The 12,898-nt window shown below is 36.9% G+C and overlaps 2 protein-coding genes across 2 annotated transcripts in view; one reads left to right on the top strand and one right to left on the bottom strand.

Moving 5' to 3' along the window:
- Nucleotides 1-346, bottom strand: part of LOC107727225 (T-complex protein 1 subunit epsilon) — an 8,346-nt gene extending 8,000 nt beyond the window's left edge. Inside the window, exons 1-2 of the mRNA XM_016537021.1 lie at nucleotides 267-346; nucleotides 24-188 (exon numbers count right to left, since the gene is read on the bottom strand). Coding sequence (XP_016392507.1) covers nucleotides 24-188; nucleotides 267-318 — 217 coding nt within the window. The 5' untranslated portion in view covers nucleotides 319-346. The remainder of the gene's footprint in view (nucleotides 1-23; nucleotides 189-266) is intronic.
- A 230-nt stretch (nucleotides 347-576) lies between these two features.
- LOC107727200 (methionine synthase reductase-like) overlaps nucleotides 577-12,898 on the top strand; it is a gene marked incomplete at its 5' end in the record, with an annotated part of 21,785 nt that continues 9,463 nt past the window's right edge. Inside the window, 10 exons of the mRNA XM_016536992.1 lie at nucleotides 577-712; nucleotides 785-902; nucleotides 986-1,364; nucleotides 1,731-1,844; nucleotides 2,472-2,625; nucleotides 2,793-2,881; nucleotides 3,084-3,264; nucleotides 6,232-6,274; nucleotides 6,758-6,944; nucleotides 7,260-7,378. Coding sequence (XP_016392478.1) covers nucleotides 577-712; nucleotides 785-902; nucleotides 986-1,364; nucleotides 1,731-1,844; nucleotides 2,472-2,625; nucleotides 2,793-2,881; nucleotides 3,084-3,264; nucleotides 6,232-6,274; nucleotides 6,758-6,944; nucleotides 7,260-7,378 — 1,520 coding nt within the window. The remainder of the gene's footprint in view (nucleotides 713-784; nucleotides 903-985; nucleotides 1,365-1,730; nucleotides 1,845-2,471; nucleotides 2,626-2,792; nucleotides 2,882-3,083; nucleotides 3,265-6,231; nucleotides 6,275-6,757; nucleotides 6,945-7,259; nucleotides 7,379-12,898) is intronic.

Genomic DNA, 12,898 nt, shown 5'->3' with positions numbered 1-12,898 from the left:
GTGTTAAGGCGAAGTGAACTCACCAACAACACCAGTAGTTCCATCTCCAATTTCATCATCTTGAGACTTGGAGAGTTCTACCATAAGCTTGGCAATCTGATGGTCCACATCCATCATGCTGAGGATCGTCGCACCATCATTGGTCACAGTCACCTCACCATCCTTATCCACCATCATCTTGTCAAGTCCTGTAAACAACAATCATTTACATCAAGAAAACAGCAAGGAACGGACTAGCAAGGCTACATGCAGAATTGAGGACTTACCATTTGGCCCAATTGATGTTTTCAGGGTGTTTGCAACTGCTTTTGCTGCCATGATGTGAGACTGTAATGTGCAGGTTTAACATTAAAATATGCGTGTCACAAACGACAAACTTCTTGACAGGATTCTTGACAAATAATCAAACGTTAATTAGTAGGAAAATAAAGTCAAAGTACAGTTACAGCGGTCTTACGTATATATTAAAAATATTTTTCATGTCTCCCTGACTACGCATCATGACTCTAACGTTACACCGCTAGAGGAAGCACATGGACCATCCATGCAGGTTGGCATGAGGTGCATTACTGATCACATCGGCCAGTTGTGTTTGTGGTTTCCACGACCGGTGATGGTGACCCTCCGGACACAGCTCAGAAGTTTGTGAGAAAGATCAAGAACAAATCTCTGCCACACAACCACTTCTTCCATCTGCATTATGCACTGTTAGGTAAGATGATCATTCGGTTATGTAAGCGTGAGCTCCACCCATGAGCACTTTTTCATGTTGTTATATATTCAGCTTTGGGAGACACAAACTATGCAAATTTCTGCAACGGGGGCAAGACCATTGACAGCCGTCTGCAGCAACTTGGTGCTAAACATTTCTATGCCACTGGGCATGCAGATGACGGCACTGGGTAAGCATGAATGTTAAGTAACAATAAAAAGCAGATTCTCTGAGATATTGCCTTTTCAAACTTCCAGACTCTTTTCTTTCCAGACTTGAAGTAGTGGTGGATCCTTGGATTGAGGGACTCTGGGACGCTCTGAAAAAAACGTTCTCCAGCATGGCTACTTCAGATCAACAGGACACTGACCTTAGTGACTGTACACAGGACAATTTTCATAAAAATGCATCTGGCCAGGAAAAAAATAAGTCGGATCTAGAGGTTGATCTTCATCTTTTAAAGCTGAGTGAAACAGACTCACAAAAAGGAAAAGCGATTACATCTGATAGCATTGATGTAGAGACTCTTTCTACAGTGTTGGCTGCATCTCTGAAGCAATCGGTACCACCGTTGTCAGAGTCTGCTCTTAATGTTCCTGCACTTCCCGCTTCATATCTGGAGGTCTGTTTGGAGCAGGTGTCAACTGAAGGGGTATGATCTTTTTGGAAAATACAGAGATCAATTCATGAAACACAAGCCAGACAGAATTTCTGTTTAAAACCTTTTGCGTAAATTCATTGCAACAGACAGTGTGTATACATGGATTTAGGAACATTTATGCTTTTTATGAATAAGGTTCATTCAATAAATGTTTTAATGTAAATCAGTGGTTCTCACCTAAGGGCATGGGCTTGCTAGGGATGGACATTTGATTATATTAAAAATCTAAATGAATTAAAATGCATTTGAGTCCAAAAAGTTGAGAACCAGTTGTATAGATAATGTGGGATAAATATAATTTCATTCATTGTTTCTATTATGTCTATAATTTTGATAATTAACACACTCCTTTCATAGGAGACAGTCCCATCTGATAAAGACAGTTATCATGAGGTGTCCATTTCAAAAGCAGTTCAATTAACTCAAGATGATGCAGTGAAAACTGCCATCTCACTGGAGCTTGATATTTCGGTAAGTCCATATTTATTCACTTTTATTTAAGTACTGATGCAGCAGTATTAAAATTTCGGTTGATACAAATGAACCAATAATTATTTGAATAATAAATTAATTATCTTTATTTAAAATGAATCATCATAAATGAATGGCTGATATTAAAATTCCATAAAATATAATCTAAATAAAAATATACAACTCCGTTTTAAATGCTACAAGTGAATTTAGGCATCACAATATTATAATGTACAATATGAAAAATGGATATTCATTCTGCTGAAATTACATTTAACATGATTATTAAATTATTAGTGTTTTTTTTATAAATTCATATTTAATCTAAACGCCAAATTAAAGGTAATCTAAATGTAAAAACGGGGAAATGAGCATGAACAATTAAATGTGGGTATTTTATACATTTGTTTGGAGGAATACATAAACATGTCTACTTGACTGATCCCAAACTAAATTCTAATAATACCCAAAAGTTTACTTTAGATATATACGTATAATACCCAAAAGTTTACTTTAGAATTTGGTTTGGGATCAGTCAAATAGACATGTTTATGTATTCTTCCAACAACAACAAAAATCTATGTTGTGTTTTTTGTGTAGGAGTTATAATAAATGTTGTCTCTCCAGGAGCAGAACCTTGCTTATCAGCCTGGAGACGCCTTTGATATTCTCTGTCCAAACAGAGCCAGTGAAGTTAAGGAGTTGCTGCTCAGACTGGATCTGCAAACACAAAAAAATGGTGCTGTTCAGGTCAACTTGCTTAAAAACAGCAGTAAGAAAGGTATTGCAGCTGTTGTTGACATAATCAGTGACACCAGGAACATTCTCCTTGAACTGTGCCAGAAAACAGATAATATAATGCATTCCGCTAACAAGTCAGAGAACTAGATTCAGATTGAACAACCAGAAATGTTGAATAAATACATAGCCGTTTTTTTTCTTTTACAGCAGCAAAAATTCCTCTTCACATCCCACAGAATGGCTCTTTGCAGTTTATTCTCACCTGGTGTTTGGAGATAAGGAGCGCTCCAAAAAAAGTAATTTTGTGTTGTTAACCTTATTTAATGTGATAGCTGCTGTGCTGTTGAAGTTCTGAACCTTTGATTTAGCACTAGCGCTTACTTAATACCAACAGTGCTTTTGATGTACCGGTGGGGATGATTTATTTAGCTTTCACATGCAAGGCTATAGTCTGAAGTTCCTGGACAGACCCTGTACACTGTTCTCTTGTGCTTTCAGGCTTTTGTGCGAGCATTGGCGGACTTCACTCAGAACAGTTCAGAGAAAAGAAGGCTTCTGGAGCTGTGTAGCAAAGACGGCTCAGCAGACTACAACAGCTTTGTCAGGGACGCCAACGTATGTTTGCTGGATCTGCTTCGGGCCTTCCCATCCTGCCTACCTCCACTCAGCCTTCTGTTCGGTTAGTAAACACATGATCTGCTTGGAATTTACTGGAATGTGGCTATTTTTTTAAATTTCTTATCAGCATATGCAGTTTGCAAGGTAAATGTGCCTGATGTTTGGAAGCGTTTGCAGTGCTTGTACCACCAGATGGCAGTAAAACAACATTAGATCAGAGCCCCCACTTTGCTTTTTCTCCTTTTAAAGGCAACTGCAAATATAGCTTCTGAAAAAATACATTTTAAACTTAGCATAAAATTTGAGACTCACCAAAGCATGTCAGGGGACACAAGGAGAATGATGATGAATTCAGCAAATATAAACTAAAAAATTAAGGCTGTCAGTCGATTAAGATACTTAATCATGATTATATTTCATAATTAATTGTATTAAATGCCATCAGTCTCTTTTTAAGGGGAAACAAAATTTGAGTGGATGACACTATATTGAGAATGTATATGTAAAGACACAAGATTGGGACCGTTTTCTGCTGCAGTGCTCTTTACTGATCTTGCTCGCACAAAAAACACAGATTCTTTCTTAAACCATATCAAATAGGCACAGAAAATGTGAACCCCATATTAAGTACTCTAAAAGCTTGAGGTCGGTAAATTTTTAAAATGTTTTTGAAAGAAGCCTCTTATTCTCACCAAGACTTTACTATATTAATATATATTTTAAATGTAATTTATTCCTATGATGGCAAAGCTGAATTTTCAGCAGCCATTACTCCAGTGTCACATGATCCTTCAGAAATCATTCTGATTTGGTGCTCAAGAGACATTTCTTGCTATTATCGGCGCTGAAAACGGTTGTGTTGCTTAATATTTTTGTGTAGACTCTTTAAAAGAACAGCATTTATTTGAAACTAAAATATTTTGTAACTTTGTGTAACCAAATATAATGCATTCTTTCTGAATAAAAGAAAAAATAAATTGTGACCCAAACTTTTCAGTGGTAGTATTAGTTTTGCATATTGTATAAGAAATCACTGTGCAATGTAATTAACCTTGACAACATAAAGTTGATATTTTGTAATAATAAACCTTATTTTAAAGGGGTCATATGATGCGATTTCAAGTTTTCCTTTCTCTTTGGAGTATTACAAGCTGATTGTGCTCAATCAAAAAAAGTCTCAAAACCAAAGAGAGATTCTTTATCAAAGTTAAGACTCTGCCACGCCCCCCTAAAACGGCTCGTTCTAACACGCCCCCACATATCTACCTCACTATGTGGAAATATTAGCATAATTATATTAGCTTATATATATAATTATATTATATAATTATAATATTAGCTGGATTTTGAACATTAAAGCATGTCAACATATTCTATTACACCAAATACACAAAATAATGATCTTTAAAAAAGCATCATATGACCCCTTTAATCCTTCAAGCAATAAATAGTGGATATGTTGTTTTGGAGATTTCTTGTCCTACAGTAAGCCTCTGCTGTGCAATAAAATTCTCCATCAAGGTGATAAATATGCCGTCACCTTGATTTTGAGGAACAGCTGGCATTGCTGAAATTATTAATGCATACCATGCTTTAGAGAACTGCAAGGTAGTCATAATGCAGTGACCCTCGCAGATTTATGCGGATGTGGCCAGTGGATTGTTGCATTGGATGCGTGTACATGTAAAGTTTTAATCTGTGTGAATATTACTGCGACTTTGGCAAATTAAGGATTAACACTGTGATTCTCCATGGCACAGATCGACAGAGATGCTGGTTCAGCAGCGTTTGACAGGACATTCATTTTATTCCTAAAATCACTCTGCACTGGTGTGTTCTGACAGTAAGATCGTTGTCATCAGTCATCAGTCATCAGTTTTTCTCCTGACTTTTAGACTTCCCCGACATTAAAGAGCAGTGTTTTCCACCAAAACGCCATGTGCCTTTTTGATGCATTTGTTTGCACTCATGAGAGGCTGTAATTGCAACAGCTGCTCGCTATATTGTATGTTTGATTGTAATTAATTGTTAATATTGAAGACCTTCAGCATCCGCATATGCTGAGCTTAAAATGAACATTTCAAATTGATTTGAAAATTATATGAAAATTATATGTCATTTGCTGACTGATGAAGGGGAATTTTAAACACTTTATTTGAGCTGAGAAACAACTACCTCTGTGTTTTTAACAAGGAACATTATGTTAAAACAACATCTTAAATTTCATTGGAAGCCATAAAATGGTATTAGGTGCTTACTTGGTTTTGCACTGAAATGAAAATGATTGGGTGAAAACAAAATCAAAAAGTCATTTATACAAGCCTTTGTTTGGAATAACACATTTTAATAGGACACATTTTGAATGTTTTAATATTTTTCTAAGTGATTATAGTATGTTCTTCCTTCAGCTAGTATCACTACAAAAGTAGAAAACGGAAATGAAAGGAAAGGTGCCAGAAGCTTCTCTGTCTTCTGAGAAATTATTTTTGCATTTAAATACCCTCCCGGTCTTTACACAAGCAAAGGAAAACCCTCTTTATTAATGTGTCAATAACGAAGAGCGTGATTTCTTCTGTGGTTGGGGACTTTAAGGCACAACTAGGAAACTCTAATGCAGAGTGAGTGTGAGTTTTGACTGCAATATGCATCTAGAGTCTTCAGCAAGTGTGTAATTCAGTACCTTTTCTGTCAATATTATCATTTGCATTTACGGTACATCAAAATGAATTAAACCTATATCATTTCACATGCGTGCCCATTTTTCTGCATGTTGAAGAATATGTTGTTGGATGGTAAATTGTTTCTGTTCACATTTTTCTCTTTTTGGCACTTTCAGACAAATATTTTAAGTTGGTGAAATTTCAGTTAATCCTTCTCTGTAATAAAAAATTGGCCTTCACCAAGTCAAGTGGCTTGGGTAACATCCAGAGCGGGTGATGCCCCTAAAAGAGAAACTCAAGACACGGTCGAATAGCCTCAAGGTCACAATGCCATCTTCATCTCTGATCTCTCCTCTGCTTCATTACAGAACATTTGCCAAAGCTTCAGCCCAGAGCCTATTCTGCTGCCAGGTAAGAGACCTTGTTTGAAACACCTGTGCTTTATATTTGGACTCACAAATTAAAGCAGAGACATATCCAGGTTGCTATTTCTGTCTTATCCTCCTTTGATGTTATGAGGTTTATTATAGACAGACATGAATTTGATGCATGCTTGATGATACTCCATTTGTTGTGATCAAAGTCAAACACTGGATGCAAAGGATGTCCTTTCAGAACTGCCTGCCACTTTCATTAGTTTTTTTCCTGTCTCCTTTGGCTTGTAAGTGGTCTACCATCTACACTAATGTCTTATGTTTAGTACTACGCTGATGCTAGTAGAATACACAGAAACATTAGGGCTCTGAAATATTAAAGTCCGGTCAGCAGGGGTCCCCAAGGCCCGATAGAGGCAGGCCATTAAGAGAGAGATAATGAGGTCCACCGGCTTGCTCATGTTCAGGGTTGGTTCTGGATTGTTAGCACTTAGTCTCTTATTTTTGTCTCGTTCCTCAGCTCCAGCCTTCAGCACCCTGGGAAAGTTAATTTCGTGTTCAATGTTGTGGAGTTCCCTGCACGTCCCGAGCATCCGGCGAGGACGGGGTTGTGCACGGGCTGGCTGGCTGGTCACGTCTCCTCAATCTTGCGGCCCCTTGGGACGGTTCCGGCTTCAGAGCGTCTAGGCACATCAGCCCTGCCGAAGGTTAGCACTGTAGGCATTACACATTAGCGAGTCCGTTCACCTTCGAATTAGCTTTTCACAGTCCCTGGGAGGATTTGGGCTGAATTGGGTTGTTTGATTGAGGTAAAAGCTGGACAGAAATAAGCTCTGGAGAAAGTGGACTAATCCTTGCAGCAGAATTGAACAACAACAACATAAAAGCTTTTGCTTTAGATGCTATCTACAAAATATATGGAATTGGGTTTGTTATAGTTAAACAGATGTTGTGTGTGGGATTACTCAATTTAAGAACCCTATCACTGCTTAGAGCTGAATGGATCGAAATGTCATCTCCAGGTACATGTCAGGCCTCGTCCCAGCAGCACCTTCCACTTACCAGCCGACCCGTCTGTTCCTGTAGTGATGGTGGGCCCTGGGACAGGTGTGGCCCCCTTCATTGGATTTCTTCAACAAAGGTACATTCAGCAGATTTATTTCACCCTTTCTTTTCAGATGATGTTGATACTGTACAATATTTTATTCTGATATGTGACCCTGGACCACAAAACCAGTTATAAGTAGCACAGGTATATTTGTAGAAATAGCCAACAATACATTGTATGGGTCAAAATTATCAATTTATTTTTTATGCCAAAAATCATTAGGATATTAAGCAAAGATTATGTTCCATGAAGATATTTTGTAAATTTCCTACTGTAAATATATCAAAACTTAATTTTTGATTAGTAATATGCATTGCTAAGAACTTCATTTGGACAATTTTAAAGCAGATTTTCTCAATATTTCGATTTTTTTGCACCCTCAAGATTCCAGATTTTCAAATATTTGTATCTCGGCCAAATATTGTCCTATCCTAACAAACCATACATCAATGAAAAGCTTATTTATTCAGATTATGACCATTATGACTGGTTTTGTGGTCCAGGGTCTCATATATTGTTTTATTGTAGCGCTCATGAAAGTTCAAGCAGTGTTGTGCAGTGTGATATGCTGTACAATATTTTTGTGCAGATACCAACATTCTGGATGATAACAATAAGCTGATAATTATGTTAATGTAATGGTTGAAATGTTTTTAATTTGATAAATCTTTAGCACTTAAAATATGAAAACACACTAAATGCTAGTTAATAATCAAACAAGGCAAAGATCTGTTATATCTTGTGACCATATATAAACCTATATATATTCATACTTTTATTTAATGATGCATGAAATTAAACAAAAGTGGCATTTAAGATTTATATTATTACATAAAAAATAAATTCTGTTCTTTTGAACTTTCTATTCATCAAAGAATCCTGTAAAAATATCATGGTTTCCACAAAATTATTAAGCAGCACAACTGTTTTCAATATTGATAATAATCAGAAATGTTCCCTGAGCAGCAAATCATCATATTAGAATGATTTCTGAAGGATCATGTGGCACTGAAGGACTGAGTAATGATGCTGAAATTCAAATGACATTTTAAGATATATTAAAATAGAAAAGTTATTCATATTTTAATATTTCACAATATTACTGTTTTTTGAACAGTTTGTTTGCCATTTTTGTCACAAACACGGCTGTCAGTACAAAAGTCATAGTTGTTATTTGCAGATTGACTCCACACTCCATAGAGCAATAAGTCTAAACAACCCTTTATCATGCATCTTCAAAAAAATAAACAAGGTTTTTAAAGCGGAAGGAAGTTTATTGATTCGTATGTGTAAAAGTAGCATAAAAAAACCTCTAGGGTGATGAGGATAAATCTGAAGAGGTTGAAGGAAGAAGAGAAAGTGTAAATGTGCTATTGACGTGCTCCCTGCCATATTATCTGTGAAGCCTAATAGTGTTTCCAAAGACCCTGGTGTTAAAATGAAGAAGGGCATAAATTCAGGATCTGGTTGTAAAGGTGTCTTGTGGAGGCCTGTCATCTCAGCGTGTGGGATTTATACTCAGTGCCAGGGGCCTATGAAGAGTGACACGCCAGGACTACATATGAATGAAGCCGTCTGCCCTGGCGCAGGGTTGGCCAGTGATGTGATGCCTGCTGTGTGTGTACATGAATAGTTTGTAAGTGACACAAGGGCCACAGGTAATCATAGGAGCTAGTGTCCGAGCCGAACGCGGTTGATGAATGTTTCAGACATGTCTGGGGGACGGTGAGAGTGGGATGAGACATTAATGATGAATGACAAAAGTTGTCCTCAAACACCACATCACCTTCCAAACCGTCAAGGTCGAGGCATTCATGCAACACAGCATGTTTGGTTTAGCTCCAGGCCATGGATCAATAACAAATTAGTTTCTTTTAATGTTTTTGTGCACTACTTATATGTTTTAATGTTTTTGTGCATCTATCTATCTATCTATCTATATATCTATCTATATTAGTATTCTTATTATTAATAGTAGTAGTATTTTCTATATAGTAAAAATTGCATTATTTATAATAACAATATTTTATGTTTTCATATAATGTTCTATTTTTCAATTAATATTTAATTAATCAATTAACATATTGGGGAAGAATTTTTCCTCCAGTTTAGGTCTCACATTCTGTATGTCAAACCAAAATTAGTTTCGCTAAACAGTCCTTTAACAGTAAGAAAAATACCACAATTATAACAGAAGTTGCCTGCTCATTTGTAGACAATATGACAATTGTGAAAGAATTCAAGACAGATTAATCATGGATGTGTGCTGTTGAACTTTGTTTCCATGCGGTTCTTAACTTGAGATTCTCCTAAATACAGCTACCTTGATGCAAGCTTTCAATTAAAGATAACAATCACCATTCTGTCAGCAGGACATTGTTTGTGTCACAAAGCTCAGCGTTTCCTCTTTAGGAGCAAACAGCATGGGATGCTTCGATTTCCTCATCTGTAAATCAATGGCAGCAGGCAGACAGCCGGAAATGTATTGTGCTGTGGAGAAAGTAGGAGACTTGGTAAGAATCTCACAAAAGGTCAAAGCCAATTCATCTGTTTGCAGGCTGCCAGTGAGCTTTAGGCAGAAAGGACTTGATGCTTCTACAGAATTACTGAATAAAACTATATGACAGCCTTCAAAACAAAAGCAAAATTAAAAGTAGCATTCTGCTGGATTGCTATATAAACTACAGCATTCTCAGTGCATTTAATCTTTAACCTGATTTAATGATTAATCAACAAATTAAACTCACCCGTACTGCAAAAATTACTAAAATGTCATATTTATTTGACAATTAATCAATTTTCTTGTCCCTAATAATCAACATTATGCAGGTGAAACTGTAATATGAACTTCAGCAGTGCTAAACTGCTCACTGCGTCATATAATTAACACAAACTATCAATATATGAATCAAACTTACTAAGAATGCAGACAGTTTATTTTCCATATCCATATATTATACTAATTATATCCATACAGTATATGTGCTTATAGTAAAATGACATAAAACAGTGAAATCGCTCCAGAACTCTGTCCTGTTTAGTTGCACTCGAGATGGTGACATGTGAGCTCCAATTGACCGAGTCTTCACTCCTATTGGTTGCTGCTCACGAAATTCATAGCTCATTTGCATAAAGTTAAACATTTTGTAACTTTGTCGAGCGACTCTCATTGCTTGATACTAGGGGTGGGCGATATGACCAATATATTTCACAATAGTTATTTTGGCTTTAAATAAGGTCTTAATGATATCAAAATTTTTGATACCATAGAAATTTCATCATTCTTGTTACCAGTGTCAATATCACAAAAAACTAATACTAGCCTAAATGAAAAAAAATAAAATAAAAAAAAACAAGCTCACTGAAGACAAATAAACAGTCAGCGATTAAATAAGAAACTAATTACAATCAATAGGACAAAAAACTACAGTAGAACAAATGAATAAAATGCTACATACAATGTATAAAGTAATCAAATGTATAAAAACATTGCATATACTTCACTGTATAAATTAAATATATATTTCGTATTATTAAAGTTACAAAAGTGATTTAGTCAAGAGCTGTGTGAGATTTTCTCTGTTTTGTTGTTTGATTAACATGAATGACAGACAGCCGGAATATTAGACTGCTGTCACTTTAAGAGCTGCCCGGATCCAATATACTGTTACACATGTGCTTTCTTTCTCAACTGTTTGCTTTCACTTACAACCTAAATTACTGTGTTTACTTGCTAACATACTTGCAAAGATGGGCATTTTGACAAGTGTACAATACAAATGTGTGTATTTAACTGCGCAAGGCCTATAAAAACGGAGAAAACTAACTGTTCAAAACTCACGCACTCTATGAGCACTGTCTCTCAGACACCGCGCGCATATAGCAAAATGAGTTCTTTTCCACTTCTGATTGCCTTTCAATGGCTTAAAATCACTTGTTTTTAAAGGGGTCATATGATGCAATTTCATTTTTTCCTTTCTCTCAGGGCATCATCACAGTATGGTAGGGGCGTAACATTTCCGTCTCACGCTTGAGGTATTCGGCCAATCACAACGCACTGGATAGCTGGCCAATCAGAGCACACCTCGCTTTTTCAGACCGATGAGCTTTGTAAAAATCGACGCGTTTCAGAAGGCGGGGCATAGAGGAGAAACAATAATGTACAGTATGTGGAAAATAATGTGTTTTTTAAACTTTAAACCGCATAAACAATACACAAAATAATGTTCTTTTTAGCAGCATCATATGACCCCTTTAAACCACAATGCTTAAAAACGCACGCAAACGGTAAGTTTTCGTGACCACGTAGCACAGCAATGTCACGTGAGCGTGTAATAAGTGATAAGAGACGGTCAAAAATCTCTACCGGTTGATAAATTTCTATCGGTCTATCGCCCACCCCTACATTCTGTCGCCAGTGGTCACGACAACATAGCAGGGTCCTTGCAACCACCGAACACACACTAGTATCATCAAGTTCACTCACATTTTCTGTAGAAAAAGTAAAACTGTGGTTAAATGTTATAAAGGGAAATCAAATGCTTCACATCCTCTTCTTTGTTCACACTTTGCATGCTGTTCGCCGGTCAGAAAATTTTATTCTGAGCTATTACAATAAGCTTTGAGGTCACCGTATGTCCCTTGCTTTCACAATGCTGTGCATATTCTCAGAGGAAAGTGAGGAGGAGGATTACATAGTATGGTGATTTATAAAGGTGAATGTTGGCCACTGACTCGCTTTCATTCTTCATATGAAAAGGTAGCAGCTATTGCGTTACTTCCTATTCTACCCAACGGCAGGCTGTAATTTTTTTAGGGATGCGGATATGTCGTCCTCGCTGTCGCAGTACAGTTCATTTGTATTCAGGATGGGATCTGGTCTGCATGGTGTTACAAAATGGAATCCAGGTTTTTCATATTGGTACCGGCCCCTCTGGGGCAGCATTAAGCCCCACTAAAGCTAGTTTATTGAAGCCCATTTCCAGATTGGATATTGAACTCCCAGATGCTAATGGCTCTGCTGTGGACCCTCTGTTTGTTCAAATGCCAAACTCAGTTGAGCCAAGCTCTGAGCAGATGGGCGTGACCAAAAGAAGCATCCAAAATGTTAACCCTGTCTCGCAAAATATCATTTCCTGCAGAGAGGGACAGCGGGGAAATGGATGTGACAAGCTGTGTTTGGTTATGTGTGTTATTTAAATTTCTCATCAAGACAATACATAAAAGTGATTACTCTCAATGAAAAAACATTTCCCGTGCATTCTCGGTTTCATTTAGCCTTTAATCAGTGGCTGTAATTGTTTGTGTAACACTGAGAAAGTGTTTTAGGAAATCCAGAAAGTAGAGTGTTTATTTCAGAGGCTGTATAAGGGGGTGGAGTCGAACCACTCAGAGAAATGAATGGGAGAAATCATTAATGCTCAATTTGGCAACTGTAGGAATTGAGGGGTCATTTAAAAGAGCCAGTTGCCATTTTGGTAGTTTATTAACTCTAGAATGTGTATGTGCAGTGGCTGGACTGTTTTTTTGTTTAATTTGGCTTACGTTTATTAT

This window comes from Sinocyclocheilus rhinocerous, unplaced genomic scaffold (assembly GCF_001515625.1).
Source record: "Sinocyclocheilus rhinocerous isolate Xijiao unplaced genomic scaffold, SAMN03320098_v1.1 scaffold65, whole genome shotgun sequence".
NCBI lineage: Eukaryota > Metazoa > Chordata > Actinopteri > Cypriniformes > Cyprinidae > Sinocyclocheilus > Sinocyclocheilus rhinocerous.
The sequence above is the reverse complement of the archived record's forward strand: the minus strand, read 5'-3'. Positions and strand labels throughout refer to the sequence as shown.